Source organism: Entelurus aequoreus, linkage group LG07, assembly GCF_033978785.1.
Source record: "Entelurus aequoreus isolate RoL-2023_Sb linkage group LG07, RoL_Eaeq_v1.1, whole genome shotgun sequence".
Taxonomy (NCBI): Eukaryota; Metazoa; Chordata; class Actinopteri; order Syngnathiformes; family Syngnathidae; genus Entelurus; species Entelurus aequoreus.
In genome coordinates, this window is record NC_084737.1 from 15,712,320 (window position 1) to 15,733,685 (window position 21,366).

At 40.3% G+C, this 21,366-nt stretch overlaps 1 protein-coding gene across 6 annotated transcripts in view; it reads left to right on the forward strand.

Moving 5' to 3' along the window:
- Nucleotides 1-229: 229 nt before the first annotated feature.
- The window catches only part of vwa5b1 (von Willebrand factor A domain containing 5B1), a 94,093-nt gene continuing 72,956 nt past the window's right edge, over nucleotides 230-21,366 (forward strand). For 4 of the 6 annotated variants that reach the window (XR_009826720.1, XM_062052683.1, XM_062052686.1 and 1 more), the window contains exons 1-5: nucleotides 230-431; nucleotides 16,076-16,218; nucleotides 17,730-17,882; nucleotides 20,881-21,100; nucleotides 21,166-21,314. Coding sequence is in view for 5 of the 6 variants with exons in the window: in XM_062052683.1 (XP_061908667.1) it covers nucleotides 16,080-16,218; nucleotides 17,730-17,882; nucleotides 20,881-21,100; nucleotides 21,166-21,314 (661 nt within the window). In the remaining variant the exon portion in view is untranslated. Of the gene's footprint in view, nucleotides 432-14,585; nucleotides 14,645-16,075; nucleotides 16,219-17,729; nucleotides 17,883-20,880; nucleotides 21,101-21,165; nucleotides 21,315-21,366 lie in introns of those variants that run through there. The other 2 variants (XM_062052684.1, XM_062052687.1) reach the window with 2 other exon arrangements.

Consider the following 21,366-nt stretch of genomic DNA (forward strand, 5'->3'; position numbering starts at 1 on the left):
AAAAACAAAACAAAAAAAAGATTTTTGATTTGTTTGGATCAATTAAGAATCATCACAGGTAAGAATGGCGGATCATTCAAAAATCTATTTTTTTTAATACCCCTAGTTCCCACCACCAAGCTCCAATATTGATCATAGTGTTGTAATCAATATGAGTGAGAGGAGAAGGGGGATGTGCCTCCTCAGCACTGGACCCCTCCTCCTCTTCCTCTCTCGCAGCATCATTGTGAAGATAAGGAGGAGGAGGAGGAAGGTTTTTTTTTCTTTCAGCCACATGTTGCTGTGCTTCACTAAAGGGCTGCAGCAGCCCGAGCCACCTCGCCTGTGCCGCCACCTGTAGCAGCAAGGAGGAGGAGGAGGCGGAGGAGGACATCTTTCATCTTCAGTGGCCTCGGCGAGTCAGAGAGCTCCTCGGCGGACGCAGATGAAAGGTAAGCTGATGGCGCGTGGAAAGAGCAGCTCGGAACCATTGTGCGTCCTCCGTGGCGCAGACGCCGCCTTTCAACAGGTGGTTACCGCGGCAATGCTTTTGACACTGACGAGTGCACAGAGAAAACCTCTGGGAGTGGACGGTGAGTCATGTGAGCCAGGAGGGGTGCACTCAACATGTGCGCCAAGTCCAAACAATGCATATCTGCAAAAAACGCTTTATTTGTAAGTCAGCAAAATTCCACCCTAAAACTCTTCCTTATTTTTACAGTGCGTTACTGTAAATGTTGTTTTTACGATCAAATTCTAGCGACACACCTGCCGGTTTTCCCCTCCTCAAAATACAGATGTTGTTTTTACAGTTTAAGCTGAAAAACAATATCACTGTTATTTTTAAGATAAGCTGCCATTTTTTTACCGTAAATTTTAAGGTCGTTTTTACAGTGCATTACTGTAAATCAAAAAACTACATCGCTGTTAATTTCTGTTTATTTGTATGTTTTATATTTTATTTTATGTTTTTCCCCCCGAAAATATGGTTGTTGTTTTTACAGTGTGTAAACTGTTAATTTCTGTTTATTTGTATGTTTTATATTTTATTTTATGTTTTTCCCCCCGAAAATATGGTTGTTGTTTTTACAGTGTGTAAACTTTAAAAAAAATTACTCTTATTTTTACGATACGCTGCCATTTTTTATTTATTTTTTTACTGTAAATTCTATGGTCGTTTTTACAGTGCATTACTGTAAATGGAAGAACTGTATCGCTGTTATTTTTTATTCATCTATCTATTTATTTTTTATATGTTTTTCCCCCAAAAATACGGTTGTTGTTTTTACAGTGTGTAAACTTAAAAACAATATCACTGTTATTTTTACAAAACGCTGCCATTTTTTTTTTTACTGTAAATTTCATGGTCGTTTTTACAGTGCATTACTGTAAATAGAAAAACTCTATCGCTGTTTATTTTTTATTTATTTTTATTTATTTATTCGTTTTTTAAATGTTTTTCTCCCCAAAATTCCGGCTGTTGTTTTTACAGTGTGTAAACTGAAAATCAATACCACTGTTATTTTTACGATAAGCTGCCTTTTTTTTTTTACCGTACATTTTATGGACGTTTTTAAAGTGCATTACCGTAAATGGAAAAAATGTATCACTGCTTATTTTAATTATTTTTTTTGTATTTATTAATTTTTTTTAATGTTTTTCTCCCAAAAATTATGGTTGTTGTTTTTACAGTGTGTAAACTGAAAATCAATACCACTGTTATTTGTACAAAACGCTGCCATATTTTTTTTACTGTAAATTCTATGGTCGTTTTTACAGTGCATTACTGTAAATGGAAAAACTGTACCGCTGTTATTTTTAATTCATTTTTAATTTATTTTTTATGTTTTCCCCCATGAAAATGCGGTTGTTGCTTTTACAGTGTGTAAACTGAAAAACAATATCACTATTATTTTTACGATAAGCTGCTTTTTATTTATTTTTTTACGGTAAATGTTATGGTCGTTTTTACAGTGCATTACTGTAAATGGAAAAACTGTACCGCTGTTATTTTTAATTCAATTTTAATTTAGTTTTTATGTTTTACCCCCCGAAAATGCGGTTGTTGCTTTTACAGTGTGTAAACTGAAAAACAATATCACTATTGTTTTTACGATAAGCTGCTATTTATTTATTTTTTTACGGTAAATGTTATGGTCGTTTTTACAGTGCATTACTGTAAATGGAAAAACTGTACCGCTGTTGTTTTTTATTTATTTGTATTTATTTATTTTTTTAAAAAAAAGTTCTTCCCGAAAATGCAGTTGTTGTTTTTACAATGTTTAAACTGAAAAACAATATCACTGTTATTTTTACGATAATGTAACCTATACGTGCTACAAATCAATGTAAAATATATGGGGTGTTATGGGCTAAGGACAGAAGACTAGAGTTTTCACTCGGAGACAGAAGGCAGAGACTGAATTGCGGTTTGCTTGGCACCCAATGAGTTGAATGGCCATTCAACATGTGAGCAATTTGAAGGAAACACAATTACTATATACATTTATACAATATTAATTGAATGATTAAGTGTCTCTGGATCTTGTTTAAACCTCAGCTCAGATATTAAAGTTCTTGGAGAAAGTTCTTGGAGAAAGTATAGTAGTACAGTCCATATGCTGCGGTTATGGGTGAAAGTGTGTAGAGGGTGGCTCGAGAGCCTCCTACCAGCCCAGACATAGCAGGGTTCCTGGCTGGAATCTCCCATAAACGGTCCTTGGACTAGATGCTTTTTCCCTTAGCTCCCCATCCTAAAGAGAAGCCTGGCCAACTCCGTTTCTACAGTCATACACAGCTCAATGACAATAATCCGGCGCTGGTAGCAGAAATACAACCTGCCTCCCCTCACGTCTACTGGCCACTTCCTGCTACCGGCTTATAACTACAGCTGATTGGACTGCGGCGATCACGTGACTAGGGAAAGTGCGCAGCGCTCAAAGAGCAATAGAGCGCAAGAGCATACCAGCCACTTCCTGCTACCCGCATATAACCAAAGCTATTTGGATCGTGGCGATCACGTGACAGGGGAGAACACCCAGAGCTCAAAGAGCAATAGCGAGCAAGAGCATAATAATCTCTGCAAAAATATAAAAGTATGGATTTGACACCTGTGTTACACCCTACCCCCTTAAGATAGTGCACCTCTGTGTGCATACTACATAATGTGAACGGGTAGTTCTAAGCTAGAGTTCCCTGCAGGGGTGGTATTAAGTATCTCACCATAGGCATCTGCTAGACTATGGAAAAGCGTCTGAACAACTGAAATAAAAGGATTACCCAACATGGAATAACCAAGTTGCTCATGTGGTTGTCGAATAGCATCAGGCTCAACATCAGTTGCATTGAGAACTTCAGAGTCATCAAACACAACCGACTGGGTAAGGGCAGGGTCGGTAGACTCTGAGGAAGTCTCTTCTTGGCCACTCTTCTCCGTTTCTCCATCCATTTCATCTTATTCTCCGATTTCAGGTTCTCCGGCTGAAAAAATAACAGGCTCATTGGATGCAGGTAAGTGTTCGTGATCTTCTCCCACAGATGGAGGCAGCGATGTGGCTGGATCGGCAGAGGACTTCCCTGGATCAGGTAAGTAGGGTTTCACAGGTTCGGTAAGTATACACTCTGGAGCATTGTCAAGTGATGGTAGGATGTTTTTTTTAAACAGTGAAGGTTTTAGGTGAGAGTAATTGGCAATCATCCTCATCTTCAGAATTGTCATGATTCTCACTAAACGGTGTCTCTTGCTGCTGGCTCGGGTCACTGGTTTGCGAGGAGGCATTGCCTCAGGAGACTTTTGGCAAGTATCACTCGGAAGAGACTCACAGGGCAGTAGAAGATCACGGTGAAGAGTTTAAGTTGAAGCGTTGTCATCCCTTTCTAGTCTCACTGTATATACTGGAAGGTCACCCGCACGGCTGAGAATGACATATACTTCACGCTCTCACTTATCCTCAAGTTTGTGTTTTCCCCGCAGTTTCACATTGCGAACTAAAACACGACCACCAACGTCCAAACTAGATGGGGTAAACCGTTGATCAAATCTTCTTTTATTGTGTTCTGCATATTTCTCCGCATTTCTAGCAGGAAGGTTGAAACATTGCTCGAGCCGGGAACATAAATGCTCAACATACTGGGAATGTGACATTGACTGCTTTCCGCGGACTGGAAGACTAAAAGCAAGATCGACTGGAAGGCGGGGTGAGCGACCGAACATTAATTTATAGGGCGTAAAGCCAGTTACATCATTGTTGGTACAATTGTACGCATGGCAGAGTGGCTTCACGTACTCTTTCCATCGCTTCTTCTGCTTAGGCTCCAAAGTTCCGAGTATACTTAATAGAGTTCGGTTAAACCGCTCTACAAGGTTCCCTCGTGGATGGTATGGAGTAGTCAATACCAGCAACCTCACAGAGTTATTTTATGAGCTTAGACTCAAAGTCTGGTCCCTGATCAGTATGAAGCTTCTTGGGTATGCTGTAGTAAACTATAAAGTGTTCCAATAAGTAACGTGCAACGGTATGTGCTTTCTGATTAGGGGTACATAGAGCCACGCAAACTTAGTAAAGTGATCCGTAAGAACAAGTATGTCTTTGGTGTTACTCTGGTCAGGTTCTAGAGATAGACAATCCATACACACCAACTCAAGTGGCCGAGTGGTGGTGATATTAACCAAGGGCACGGCCCTCTCTGGTGGGGATTTTCGTCACAAGTCCTGATTTTGGTCTCAACATTTGCTGACATATGTGGCCAAAAAAATCTAGAGCGTACCAAGTCCAGTGTTCGCTCAACACTTAGGTGTCCCATGTCATTATGAAGACTTGTCAGAACCAAGGCCCTCAACCCTTCAGGTAAAACAGGCTGGAAAAGTACTTCATCTCCATCTTGCCTTCTCCTGTAGAGGACATCATCCATCAATTCCAGGCGGTTCAATTCTCGACGAAGCAATGCCAATTCGGGAAGCTTGTGTCTTACTGTTGGGGGTACATGCTCTCCCGTTTCCAACTGGTGAATAACCTGTCGGATGGATTGATCAGATCTCTGTTTCTCCCTGATTTCCTCAATAGACAAGGCTGGAACAACTAGCAACCCATGCTGATTCTCGTCAAGGTAGCTCTCAGCGATAGCTTTGGCAGAGGTGGTCATGGACTCAACCAATGTGATGGGAGGGTAATCAGTAGAACTGGTTGAACTGCAGCTTTTCACAAGACGACTTTGGCAAATGGCCGCAACGACTTCTGGGGAAATTTCATATCCTGGCGCACTGCTGTGCCCTATGGTGAACTGACGGACGAGATCTAGATCAGAGGAAGTATCAAGAGATGAATCATGGGAACGGCTTGATAGCGCATCAGCGTCAAGGTTTTGCTTGCCAGCCCGATACTGAAGCGTGAAGGTGGACGTTGAAAGTGCAGCAAGCTAACGATGACTAGCAGCATCAAGTTTGGCGGATGTCAGGATGTATGTCAATGGGTTGTTGTCTGTAACCACAACAAAGTTAGCGCCATACAGATAATCGTTAAATTTTGCTGTAATGCTCCATTTCAATGCTAGAAATTCTAGTTTATGAGCAGAATATTGTGATTCACTGGTGGATAAACCACGAGTAGCATATGCGATGACTCGCAAATGACCATATTCCATCCATCCATTTTCTACCGCTTATTCCCTTCGGGGTCGCGGTGGGCGCTGGAGCCTATCTCAGCTACAATCGGGCGGAAGGCGGGGTACACCCTGGACAAGTCGCCACCTCATCACAGCAAATGACCATCTTGCACCTGATAAAGAGCTGCGCCGAGACATGTGGCACTCGCATCTGGATGTAAGATGTATGGCTCCTTCGGGTGTGCAAACCCCAGAACATGTGCAGTAGTTAGGTGCTCAATCAGGTTTTCAAAGGCACTCTGACATTCCGACAAACACCTTCCTCCAAACGGTGTATGAGTCGAGGCGTGTGACTTGTGATTGGATCCTCTCTGTCCGGACCTACGGGGTGGTGTATAGCCCCTTGTCAAGTCATTCAGTGGCTTGGCTATAGCCGCATATCCCGTGATGAACCTCCGGTAGTAACCGGCAAATCCTAAAAAGGATTTTAGCTCTCTCAGAGTGCGTGGAATTGGCCAGGTCTTTAAGGCTGAAATCTTCTCTGGATCAGTCATCACTCCCTGCTCAGACACCACATGACCCAGGTACCGTACAGAGGTTTGGAAGAACTTGCACTTCTCCAGGGTTAACTTGAGGCCATATTCCTTCAATCGGTTGACGACTCGTAGCTGGCGCTCTTCATGCTCCTCCAAGGTTCGTGAAAAGACAATGAAATCGTCAAGAAACACAAGAACTTCTTTCAAGTGAAGATCTGTCATGCACGTTTCCATGAGGCGCTGAAAAGTTGAGGGAGCATTGGTAACGCCTTGCGGCATGCAATTCAACTCCCAGAACTCTAACGGGGTAACAAAGGCAGTTTTCACTTGATCCGCTTCATTCATCTCAATCTGGTAATATCCAGACTTGAGAGCTAACACGCTAAACCATCTCGAGCCAGTCAACTTTTCCCAAAATTCCCAAATTTCCAGGAAGTTCCCATTGAAATGAATGGGACATTTTTCCAAGTTGCACGATTCGCACATTTTTCAACCTATTCAAACCGTTCCAACATCAACACATTCCACTCATCCTAGACATTCAAACTAAGAGTTTCCCAAGTTCTCTAATTTTAAAAAATTCCCGGATTTCCAAGAATTCCCAGTTTTCAGGGACATTTCCCCCATTCAAAATGAATTGTCCATTTTTTAAACTTCCACAATTCCCATATTTTTTAACTGATTCAAACCATTCCACCTTCAACACATTCCACTCATCCTAGACATTTAAACCATAATTTTTCCAAGTTCAACACATTTACAGGAATTCCTGTTTTTTTTCAGACCCTTTTTCCAACCTTTTTCATTTGACTACTCCTTTTACATTTTTCATTTCATTTCAACTGTTCCACCGTCAAAACATTCCTCTAAATCAGGACGAAAAACCAAGTTGGTTTAGGAACTAGAAACATTCCCTGTTTTCCCGAAATTCCAGGAATTCCGTAATGCCATTTCTCAATTAAATAACTGTTACTACTTCAACATTTCGTGACCGATTTAAACAATTCCAACACCAACCAATTCAGCTCATTCAGAACATTCATGCTCCTAATCATTTAAAAAAAAAAATCCTGCTTTTCCCAAAATTCCGAAAATTCCAGGAAGTTCCCATTGAAATGAATGGGACATTTTTCCAAGTTGCACAATTCGCACATTTTTCAACCTATTCAAACCGTTCCAACATCAACACATTCCACTCATCCTAGACATTCAAACTAAGAGTTTCCCAAGTTCTCTAATTTTAAAAAATTCCCGGATTTCCAAGAATTCCTAGTTTTCAGGGACATTTCCCCCATTCAAAATGAATTGTCCATTTTTTAAACTTCCACAATTCCCATATTTTTTAACTGATTCAAACCATTCCACCTTCAACACATTCCAATCATTCTAGACATTCAAACCATAATTTTTCCACATTCAACAAATTTTCAGGAATTCCTGTTTTTTTTCAGACCCTTTTTCCAACCTTTTTCATTTGACTACTCCTTTTACATTTTTCAATCAATTTAAACCGTTCCACTGTCAAAACATTTTTCTTAGTCAGGACAAAAAAAAAGTTGGTTTAGGAACTAGAAACATTCCCGGTTTTCCCAAAATTCCAGGAATTCCATAATACAATTTCTCAATTAAAAAACACTTACTACTTCAAAATTTCTTCACTGATTTAAACAATTCCAACACCAACGAATTCAGCTCATTCAGAACATTCATGCTCCTAATAATTTTGTAAAAAATCCTGCTTTTCCCAAAATTCCCAAATTTCCAGGAAGTTCCCATTGAAATGAATGGGACATTTTTCCAAGTTGCACAATTCGCACATTTTTCAACGTATTCAAACCATTCCAACATCAACACATTCCCCTCATCCTGGACATTCAAACTAAGAGTTTCCCAAGTTCTCCAATTTTAAAAAAAATCCCGGATTTCCGAGAATTCCTATTTTTTAGAGACATTTTCCCCATTCAAAATGAATTGTCCATTTTTTGAACTTCCACAATTCACATCTTTTTCAACCGATTCAAAACATTCCACCTTCAACACATTCAACTCATCCTAGACATTTAAACCATAATTTTTCCAAGTTCAACACATTTCCAGGAATTCCTGTTTTTTTTCAGACCCTTTTTCCAACCTTTTTCATTTGACTACTCCTTTTACATTTTTCATTTCATTTCAACTGTTCCACCGTCAAAACATTCCTCTAAATCAGGACGAAAAACCAAGTTGGTTTAGGAACTACAAACATTCCTTGTTTTCCTGAAATTCCAGGAATTCCGTAATGCCATTTCTCAATTAAATAACTGTTACTACTTCAACATTTCGTGACCGATTTAAACAATTCCAACACCAACCAATTCAGCTCATTCAGAACATTCATGCTCCTAATCATTTTTTTTTTAAAAACCTGCTTTTCCAAAAATTCCGAAAATTCCAGGAAGTTCCCATTGAAATGAATGAGACATTTTTCCAAGTTGCACAATTCGCACATTTTTCAACCTATTCAAACCGTTCCAACATCAACACATTCCACTCATCCTAGACATTCAAACTAAGAGTTTCCCAAGTTCTTCAATTTTAAAAAATTCCCGGATTTCCAAGAATTCCTAGTTTTCAGGGACATTTCCCCCATTCAAAATGAATTGTCCATTTTTTAAACTTCCACAATTCCCATATTTTTTAACTGATTCAAACCATTCCACCTTCAACACATTCCACTCATCCTAGACATTTAAACCATAATTTTTCCAAGTTCAACACATTTCCAGGAATTCCTGTTTTTTTTCAGACCCTTTTTCCAACATTTTTCATTTGACTACTCCTTTTACATTTTTCATTTCATTTCAACTGTTCCACCGTCAAAACATTCCTCTAAATCAGGACGAAAAACCAAGTTGGTTTAGGAACTAGAAACATTCCCTGTTTTCCCGAAATTCCAGGAATTCCGTAATGCCATTTCTCAATGAAATAACTGTTACTACTTCAACATTTCGTGACCGATTTAAACAATTCCAACACCAACCAATTCAGCTCATTCAGAACATTCATGCTCCTAATCATTTTTTTTTTTTAAAATCCTGCTTTTCCCAAAATTCCGAAAATTCCAGGAAGTTCCCATTGAAATGAATGGTACATTTTTCCAAGTTGCACAATTCGCACATTTTTCAACCTATTCAAACCGTTCCAACATCAACACATTCCACTCATCCTAGGCATTCAAACTAAGAGTTTACCAAGTTCTCCAACTTTAAAAAATTCCCGGATTTCCAAGAATTCCTAGTTTTCAGGGACATTTCGCCCATTCAAAATGAATTGTCCATTTTTTAAACTTCCACAATTCCCATATTTTTTAACCGATTCAAACCATTCCACCTTTAACACATTCCACTCATTCTAGACATTCAAACCATAATTTTTCCACGTTCAACAAATTTCCAGGAATTCCTGTTTTTTTTTCAGACCCTTTTTCCAACCTTTTTCATTTGACTACTCCTTTTACATTTTTCATTCCATTTAAACCGTTCCACTGTCAAACATTTTTTCTTAGTCAGGACAAAAAAAAAAGTTGGTTTAGGAACTAGAAACATTCCCGGTTTTCCCGAAATTCCAGGAATACATAATACAATTTCTCAATTAAAAAACACTTACTACTTCAAAATTTCTTCACTGATTTAAACAATTCCAACACCAACGAATTCAGCTCATTCAGAACATTCATGCTCCTAATAATTTTGTAAAAAATCCTGCTTTTCCCAAAATTCCCAAATTTCCAGGAAGTTCCCATTGAAATGAATGGGACATTTTTCCAAGTTGCACAATTCGCACATTTTTCAACGTATTCAAACCATTCCAACATCAACACATTCCCCTCATCCTGGACATTCAAACTAAGAGTTTCCCAAGTTCTCCAATTTAAAAAAAAATCCCGGATTTCTGAGAATTCCTAGTTTTCAGGGACATTTCCCCCATTCAAAATGAATTGTCCATTTTTTAAACTTCCACAATTCCCATATTTTTCAACCGATTCAAACCATTCCACCTTCAACACATTCAACTCATCCTAGACATTTAAACCATAATTTTTCCAAGTTCAACACATTTCCAGGAATTCCTGTTTTTTTTCAGACCCTTTTTCCAACCTTTTTCATTTGACTACTCCTTTTACATTTTTCATTCCATTTCAACTGTTCCACCGTCAAAACATTCCTCTAAATCAGGACGAAAAACCAAGTTGGTTTAGGAACTAGAAACATTCCTTGTTTTCCTGAAATTCCAGGAATTCCGTAATGCCATTTCTCAATTAAATAACTGTTACTACTTCAACATTTCGTGACCGATTTAAACAATTCCAACACCAACCAATTCAGCTCATTCAGAACATTCATGCTCCTAATCATTTTTTTTTAAAAACCTGCTTTTCCAAAAATTCCGAAAATTCCAGGAAGTTCCCATTGAAATGAATGAGACATTTTTCCAAGTTGCACAATTCGCACATTTTTCAACCTATTCAAACCGTTCCAACATCAACACATTCCACTCATCCTAGACATTCAAACTAAGAGTTTCCCAAGTTCTTCAATTTAAAAAAATTCCCGGATTTCCAAGAATTCCTAGTTTTCAGGGACATTTCCCCCATTCAAAATGAATTGTCCATTTTTTAAACTTCCACAATTCCCATATTTTTTAACTGATTCAAACCATTCCACCTTCAACACATTCCACTCATCCTAGACATTTAAACCATAATTTTTCCAAGTTCAACACATTTCCAGGAATTCCTGTTTTTTTTTCAGACCCTTTTTCCAACCTTTTTCATTTGACTACTCCTTTTACATTTTTCATTTCATTTCAACTGTTCCACCGTCAAAACATTCCTCTAAATCAGGACGAAAAACCAAGTTGGTTTAGGAACTAGAAACATTCCCTGTTTTCCCGAAATTCCAGGAATTCCGTAATGCCATTTCTCAATTAAATAACTGTTACTACTTCAACATTTTGTGACCGATTTAAACAATTCCAACACCAACCAATTCAGCTCATTCAGAACATTCATGCTCCTAATCATTTTTTTTTTAAAAACCTGCTTTTCCCAAAATTCCGAAAATTCCAGGAAGTTCCCATTGAAATGAATGAGACATTTTTCCAAGTTGCACAATTCGCACATTTTTCAACCTATTCAAACCGTTCCAACATCAACACATTCCACTCATCCTAGACATTCAAACTAAGAGTTTCCCAAGTTCTTCAATTTAAAAAAATTCCCGGATTTCCAAGAATTCCTAGTTTTCAGGGACATTTCCCCCATTCAAAATGAATTGTCCATTTTTTAAACTTCCACAATTCCCATATTTTTTAACCAATTCAAACCATTCCACCTTTAACACATTCCACTCATTCTAGACATTCAAACCATAATTTTTCCACGTTCAACAAATTTCCAGGAATTCCTGTTTTTTTTCCAGACCCTTTTTCCAACCTTTTTCATTTGACTACTCCTTTTACATTTTTCATTCCATTTAAACCGTTCCACTGTCAAACATTTTTTCTTAGTCAGGACAAAAAAAAAAAAGTTGGTTTAGGAACTAGAAACATTCCCGGTTTTCCCGAAATTCCAGGAATACATAATACAATTTCTCAATTAAAAAACACTTACTACTTCAAAATTTCTTCACTGATTTAAACAATTCCAACACCAACCAATTCAGCTCATTCAGGACATTCATGCTCCTAATCATTTTCCAAAAAATCCCACTTTTCCCTAAATTCCAGGACGTTCCCATTGAAATGAATGGGACATTTTTCCAAGTTGCACAATTCGCACATTTTTCAACCTATTCAAACCGTTCCAACATCAACACATTCCACTCACCCTGGACATTCCAACTAACACTTTCCCAAGTTCCAAACCAAATTCATTTTTTTCCTGGAAATTCAAACTCTTCAACATTCGAATCATTTCAAACTATTCTTACATTCATACCACATTTTGTCAGCATTTCAGTTCAATTTCACACACACTTCCTTCAGGAATTGCCTCATCTCGTTAAACATGTTATTGTATTTGATTCATGAAAAAAAAAAGAATCTTTATTTCAAGTATGAAATCTGAATCTAAATCGGTTGCCTGGTCCTTGCCGCTGTGTTCTGCGAGCCGATCCGTCTCTATGGAAATGGCTTTCGTCATAAGCGGCGACGGCGCGGTACTGATGCGCTCGCACCAGACAAAGCCACGCGGGATTTCATGGATTCATTTCCATAATTGGGAATGCTGAGCGCTCTCCTCCGTACTGATTTTCCTCGCTGTGGTGTTGCTGAGGACCATCCCGCCTTCGCCGCTTTGACCTTTAGTTACCTGCTTAATGAGATCAGATCCTGATGCGCTCTAATGGACAAATACGCTGCGAGTCGTACGATGGAGAAAAATATGCTCTCTGTGTTCTAAAAAGGCTAATCCATCATAATTACATATTCTCCAGCGTCTTTTGCAGTGGACATTTATGGACATGCATAACAAATGGATACAACACAGCCCTAATCTCATCATTTTGCCATCGTTAGTATCCACCCAACTCTTTATTGTTATCAACATTTCACCTTCATCTTAGTGATGTGCGGATCGATACGGAAATAATCCTCAAATCAATATATCCGTACTTTTGATACTTTAGTTCAGGGGTGTTCAAACTTTTTCCGCCACGAGCCACATACTGAAAAGTCAAAGTATGCGGCGGCCATGTTGATATATATTTTTTAATTAAAAAACAACAACTAAAAACTATGTACAAAAGCCAAAACCAGTGAAGTTGGCACTTTGTGTAAATGGTAAATAGAAACAGAATACGATGATTTGCAAATCCTTTTCAACTTATATTCAATTGAATAGGAATGTGGCTTGGCATTGTCTCACTGAAATAAGCAGGGGCGTCCATGATAACATTGCTTGGATGGCAACATATGTTGCTCCAAAACCTGTATGTACCTTTCAGCATTAATGGTGCCTTCACAGATGTGTAAGTTACCCATGCCTTGGGCACTAATACACCCCCATACCATCACAGATGCTGGCTTTTCAACTTTGCGCCTAGAACAATCCGGATGGTTCTTTTCCTCTTTGGTCCGGAGGACACAACGTCCACAGTTTCCAAAAACAATTTGAAATGTGGACTCGTCAGACCACAGAACACTTTTCCACTTTGCATCAGTCCATCTTAGATGAGCTTGGGCCCAGCGAAGCCGGCGTCGTTTCTGGGTGTTGTTGATAAATTGCTTTCGCTTTGCATAGTAGAGTTTTAACTTGCACTTGCAGATGTAGCGACAAACTGTAGTTACTGACAGTGGTTTTCTGAAGTGTTCCTGAGCCCATGTGGTGATATCCTTTACTGATGTCGCTTTTTGATGCAGTACCGCCTTAGGGATCGAAGGTCCGTAATATCATTGCTTACGTGCAGTGATTTCTCCAGATTCTCTGAACCCTTTGATGATATTACGGACCGTAGATGGGGAAATCCCTAAATTTCTTGCAATAGCTGGTTGAGAAATGTTGTTCTGAAATTGTTCGACAATTTGCTCACACATTTGTTCACAAAGTGGTGACCCTCGCCCCATCCTTGTTTGTGAATGACTGAGCATTTCATGGAAGCTGCTTTTATACCCAATCATGGCACCCACCTGTTCCCAATTAGCCTGCACACCTGTGGGATGTTCCAAATAAAGTGCTTGATGTGTTTCTCAGTCTTTTTTGCCACTTGTGCCGGCTTTTTTAAACATGTTGCAGGCATCAAAGTCCAAATGAGCTAATATTTGCAAAAAATAACGTTTTCCAGTTGGAACATTAAATATCTTGTCTTTGCAGTCTATTCAATTGAATATAAGTTGAAAAAGATTTTCAAATCATTGTATTTACCATTTCCACAACGTGCCAACTTCACTGGTTTTGGGGTTTATATATATATGTATTGACGGAAGCAGATTTTTACATATATCCATATTTAAGTGTTACTTCTTTATTTTCATAGTCATATTACAAAACAGCTAGTGTTCTTCCAATTGTGCTCTTTTGGTCTGCAAGTACTGTGTGTCGGCCTTGAAACTTTGGTATGCATGGAGTAGCCATAACTCCTTTTCCTTTTCTGTTCCTGTGTCCAGCTGAGGAGAAGAATGGGCATGTGTTTTGGGCTGGAAAGAGAGACAACGAGGGTGGGAGCGAGAAACACATTATAGAATAGAAGGCTTCCGTATTTTAGATTAGACCGGTTTTAGCTGCGCTAGTGAATGCTCTGTGCTGGATTGGTCTCATTCTATTTCCAAAGCTTTGGAAATAAATGACAAAATACCTATTCTGTTTCTGGTGGTCCTTCTACTCAGCTTATATGTCATCAAAAGAACTTGGGAGTTACCAGCAACTTAAATTCCCTGGGAGGAAGATCTGCTGGGACGCAACAATTTGGGGGCTTCGTCCGAGATGACACGCTGACGATTGGAAATCTCTTGCACTCTTTTGGACAGACTCACTTGGCCAAACATAAATTAAGGTAAGCAGAGCCTTTTTCTAAAATCTGCTCTAGGAGTCTGCCCAGAAGTCTGTAAGTCAAACACTGTTTCTTCTACTCAGCTTAAATGTCATCAAAAGAACTTGGGAGTGACCAGCAACTTAAATTCCCTGGGAGGAAGATCTGCTGGGACGCAACAGTATATATACAGTTACATAGAACACGGCCCCCAGCCACATTTTTTTTTAACCCAATGCGACCCCCGAGTCAAAAAGTTTGGGGATCCCTTCTGTAAGTTGTTGGCAGATTCAAAGCAACTATGCGTCTAATACAGGGGTCGGCAACCCAAAATGTTGAAAGAGCCATATTGGACCAAAAATACAAAAACAAATCTGTCTGGAGCCGCAAAAATTAAGCCATATTACATGTGTCATGAGATATAAATTGAATTAAGAGGACTTAAAGGAAACTAAATGACCTCAAATATAGCTACAAATGAGGCATAATGATGCAATATGTACATGTCGCTAGCCTAAATAGCATGTTAGCATCGATTAGCTTGCAGTCATGCAGTGACCAAACATGTCTGATTAGCACTCCACACAAGTCAATAACATCAACAAAACTCACCTTTGTGCACTCACGCACAACGTTGGAAGTGTGGCGGACAAAATGAGACAGAAAAAGTGGCATAAATCACGTCCTAGAAAGTCGGAGAAAGTTAAACATGTAAACAAACTATACGGTGAGTTCAAGGACCGCCAAAATAAGTAGGACAAAGCGGCGCTCGCAAAATACTCGAATGAGTGAAGCATATTTAATATAAACAGTGTGCTTTATAACAATTAGGGAGGTTTGTGTCATGTTTGTCCTCATACATAAACCATACTAAAACAAAAAAATAGATTTTTTTTCCCCTCATCTTTTTCCATTCTTCATACATTTTTGAAAAATCTCCAGAGAGCCACTAGGGCGGCGCTAAAGAGCCGCATGCGGCTCTAGAGCCGCGGGTTGCCGACCCCCGGTCTAATATGAACACCAGGTACTAGTGGTAGAGGGGGCAAATTACACCTCAAACAGGGTTTGCACGTATTTTTAAAGGTAAATTCTTGGAATAAGCATGATAAAATACCAGGTTTACAGTATATGGAAACATGGGCATTATAAAGGGAGTCGATGGGGGAGAAAAGGGTCCTGGGGAACTCCAATGTATACTCACTCAATAGCTGGTGGTAAAAATAATTTAGCAAAGAACAGACAATGCAGATTTTGAGATGAATTCCTTTACAAGTCCTGTGGTCATATTTCATACCGCTAACCTTTCGAATGAAAGTTCCGTTGCAGAAAGCAAGGCAATTAAAAAGACCCATAAAGGTCCCAGGTCTCCTAGTGGGTTAATCGAGGGACCAGACCACAGTTTGAAAGCCACTGATTTAGAGGGTCCATTTAACGTCTAGTTGTTGTTTTTTTCAGCGCCATGCCTGGACTCATCAACAAGGAGAACCGGAGCCCTCTACCCCTCAGCATCTCTGACATCACTTCCTGCGTCAGAGGCTACACCCAGGCCATGACGGCTTCCATGGCGTACGAAAACATAGAGGACCATGCCATCGAAGGTGAGTTCCTACCTACCTACCTACCTACCTACCTACCTACCTACCTACCTACCTACCTACCTACCTACCTACCTACCTACCTACCTACCATCTACTCATCAATAACTATAATGATATGATACCTACCTACCTACCTACCTACCTACCTACCTACCTACCTACCTACCTACCTACCTACCTACCTACCTACCATCTACCCATCAGTAACTATGATGGTATGATACCCACCTACCTACCTACCAACCATCTACCCATTATTAACTATGATGTATGATACCTACATACCTGCCTACCTGCCTACCTACCTACCTACCTACCTACCTACCTACCTACCTACCTACCTACCTACCTACCTACCTACATACCGTCTACCAATTAGTAACTATGATGGTATGATACCCACCCACCTACCTACCTACCATCTACCCATTAGTAACTATGATGATATGATACCCACCTACCTACCTACCTACCTACCATCTACCCATTAGAAACTATGATGGTATGATACTCACCCACCTACCTACCTACCTACCTACCTACCTACCTACCTACCTACCTACCTACCTACCTACCTACCTACCTACCTACCTACCTACCATCTACCCATTAGTAACTATGATAGTATGATACCCACCTACCTACCTACCATCAATGATACCTATCTACCTACCATCTACCCATTAATAACCATGATGGTATGATACCCACCCACCTACCTACCATCTATGATACCTATCGACCTACCATCTACCCATTAATAACTATGATGGTATAATACCTACCTACCTACCTACCTACCATCTACCCATTAATAACTATGATGGTATGATACCCACCTACCTACCTACCTACCTACCTACCTACCTACCTACCTACCTACCTACCTACCTACCTACCTACCATCTACCAATTAGTAACTATGATGGTGTTATACCTACCTACCTACCTACCTACCTACCTACCTACCTACCATCTACCCATTAGTAACTATGATGGTATGATACCCACCTGCATACCTACCTACCTACCTACCTACCTACCTACCTACCTACCTACCTACCTACCTACCTACCTACCATCTACCCATTAGTAACTATGATGGTATGATACCCACCTACCTACCATCTATGATACCTATCTACCTACCATCTACCCATTAATAACTATGATGGTATGATACCTACCTACCTACCTACCTACCTACCTACCTACCTACCATCTACCAATTAGTAACTATGATGGTGTGATACCCACCTACCTACCTACCTACCTACCTACCATCTGCCCATTAGTAACTATGATGGTATGATACCCACCTACCTACCTACCATCTATGATACCTATCTACCTACCATCTACTAATTAATAACTATGATGGTATGATACCCACCTACCTACCTACCTACCAACCTACCTACTTACCTACCTACCTGCCATTGAAGGTGAGTTCGCTAAGTTCTGAGGAAGCGCGGGGGCTCCATTGGGTTTTGTTTGGTGTTCTCCGGCAGGGATTTTCATCTACCCGCTGGAGGAGAAAGCCATTGTCGTGGGCTTCGAGGCCATGATCTCCAGCCAGATCATCACGCTGCAGATCAAAGACAAGGCCAAGATGGACGACTGTTACAACGGCGTGCCAAACGGAGCACCACCTAGCGGCGTTGGTGAGACGTACAGATTTTAAAGTGATATTTCTTCAACAACACGACACCGAATTAAACATGCCCGCCAACCCCCTTACCTACCTACCATCTCTATATAATACTCACTTTCCACTTTACCCAATCACCTACAGTAACTAGCCATTTACCAGCTATGATGACTATATGATACCTACCTACTCACCTACCAAGCTACCCATTATCTATGATACCTTTGATTGTACCTATTTCATGATACCTATTTACCTTCATACCTAACATCAAATCTACCCACGTACCTACCTATCGAGCTAGTTACCTATGTGCCTTAAATGCCTACCTATTTCCCTACTTACCTACCTGTCTGCATACCTACTTACCTACCTAATAACCATATACTTATCTGTGATAGCTATGAACTATGATTTATACCAATCCACCTAGCATCTACCAACCTATTACAATCCCACCCAACTACTTCCCAACCTACCCAATTATGTACCTACCTACCATCTACCCATCAATAACTATGATAGCATGATACCCATCTACCTACCTACCATCTATGACAGCTATGATATGTTACCAACCGACATATCTACTTATCTACCTAGCGAGCTCACTAGATACCTTCATATTACTATGATAATACCTACCTATCTACATACTTACCTACCTACCTACCTACCTACCTACCTACCTACCTACCTACCTACCTACCTACCTACCTACCTACTTGCCATATACCCATCAATAACTATGATGGTATGAGACCAACCTACCTCCCAACTACCCATCAATAATTATCATTGTATGACACCTACCTACCTACCTACATACCTACCTACCTACCTACCTACCTACCTACCTACCTACCTACCTACCCACCTAACTACCAACCCACCTACCTACCTACCTACCTACCTACCTACCTACCATCTACTTATCAATAACTATGATGGTATGCTGCCTACCTACCTACCTACTTACCTACCATCTACGTATTAGTAACTATGATGGTATGATACCTACCTACCTAGCTACCTACCTAGCTACCTACCTACCTACCTACTTACCATCTACTCATCAATAATTATGATATATGATACCTACCTACAGTACCTACCATCTATGTATTAGTAAGTATGATGGTATGATATCTACCTACCTACCTACCTACCTACCTACCTACCTACCTACCTACCTACCTACCTACCTACCTACCTACCTACCTACCTACCTACCTACCTACCTACTTACCTACCTACCTACCTACCTACCTACATACCTACCTACCTACCATATACCCATCAATAACTATGATGGTATGAGACCAACCTACCTCCCAACTACCCATCAATAATTATCATTGTATGATACCTACCTATCTACCTACCTACCTACCTACCTACCTACCTACCTACCTACCTACCTACCTACCTACCTACCTACCTACCTACCTACCTACATACCTACCTACCTACCATATACCCATCAATAACTATCATTGTATGATACCTACCTACCTACCTACCTACCTACCTACCTACCTACCTACCTACCTACCTACCTACCTACCTACCTACCTACCTACCTACCTACCTACCTACCTACCATCTACTTATCAATAACTATGATGGTGTGCTGCCTACCTACCTACCTACCATCTACGTATTAGTAACTATGATGGTATGATATCTACCTACCTACCTACCTACCCACCTACTTATCATCTACTCATCAATAATTATAATGATATGATACCTACCTACCTACCTACCATCTATGTATTAGTAAGTATGATGGTATGATATCTACCTACCTACCTACCTACCATATACCCATAAATAACTATGATGGTATGAGACCAACCTACCTCCCAACTGGCAATCAATAATTATCATTGTATGATACCTACCTACCTACCTACCTACCTACCTACCTACCTACCTACCTACCTACCTACCTACCTACCTACCTACCTACCTACCTACCTACCTACTTACCATCTACTCATCAATAATTATGATGATATGATACCTACCTACCTACCATCCAGCGCAGGTATGATGGTATGATGTCTACCTACATACCTACCTACCTACCATCTACTCATCAATATCTATGATGTATGATACCCATCTACCTACCTACCATCTACCCATTAGTAACTATGATGGTATGATACCTACCAACCCACCTACCATCTACCCATTAATAACTATGATGCTATGATACCCACCTACCTACCGACCGACCGACCTGCCTACCTACCATTAATAACTATGATTGTATGATACCCACCTACCTACCTACCATCTAAGATACCCACCTACCTACCTACCTACCTACCTACCTACCTACCTACCATCTACTATAACGATGACACTATGATACCCACCTACCTACCTACCATCTATGATACCTACCTACCTACCATCTACTGTAACAATGATGCTATGATACCTACCTATCTACCAACCATCTATGACACCTACCCCTACCATTTACCCATTAGTAACTATGATGGTAAGATACCTACCTTCCTTCCTACCATCTATGATACCTACCTACCTACCTACCATCTACTATAACGATGACGCTGTGATACTTACCTACCAACCATCTATGATACTTACCTACCTACCATTTACCCAGTAGTAACTATGATGGTATGATACCTACCTACCATCTACTTATCAATAGCTATGATGGTATGACACCTACCTACCATCTATGATACCTAACTACCTACCATCTACTACAATGATGATGCTATAATACCTACAGTACCTACCTTTCTAGCTAAAATGGCAGTTACACAACATCCCATCTTCCTGCTGGAAAATACTACTGGATATACAGCTATTTATTTCACCTGCAGCTAGTGCCATCAAACCATGTTCTACATCAAATGATTTACAATCCAGAGGAGAGAAAGTGTTTACACATCTCTTTGTCTACCTTATTGGGAGTACAAAAGTTGACTTGTGAAGTGAACTGATCCAAGACGGTGTTCCAGGCCACGTAGTCCTGGACGAGGACTTGGAGAGGACGGTGCTCGTCGTCAACCTGGGCCTCATCCCTCCCTTGGAGACGGTCCACATCCTGGTCAGCACTTCCTGCGAGCTGTCCACTCTGCCCAGCGGCGGCATCAGCTTGTCCACGCCGGCGGTTTGCACGCCGCGTGTGCAGAGGAGCATCAACGAGGAGCAGGGCTTGTCCCCCAACTTCTCCAGAGTGTAAGGACCCCCGCTGCTGGTGGCGCTTACTTCAAGATGATCACTTGCTTTTCCTGCACTTGTAGGCGAGACAGACATCCCTCCAGCCCACACGATGCAGCTACCAGCAGCCCTCAATTCTGTTTGGCTGCTCTGCTGGAGGATGAGGCCATCAACTCCATGGACTACCAGTTCAACTTCCAGCTGGAGATACGAGCCCCTTATCTCCTCGCAGGTCAGCAGTTCTTCGCGGGTCCCCATTTGACCCAAACTTTATTTATACAGCA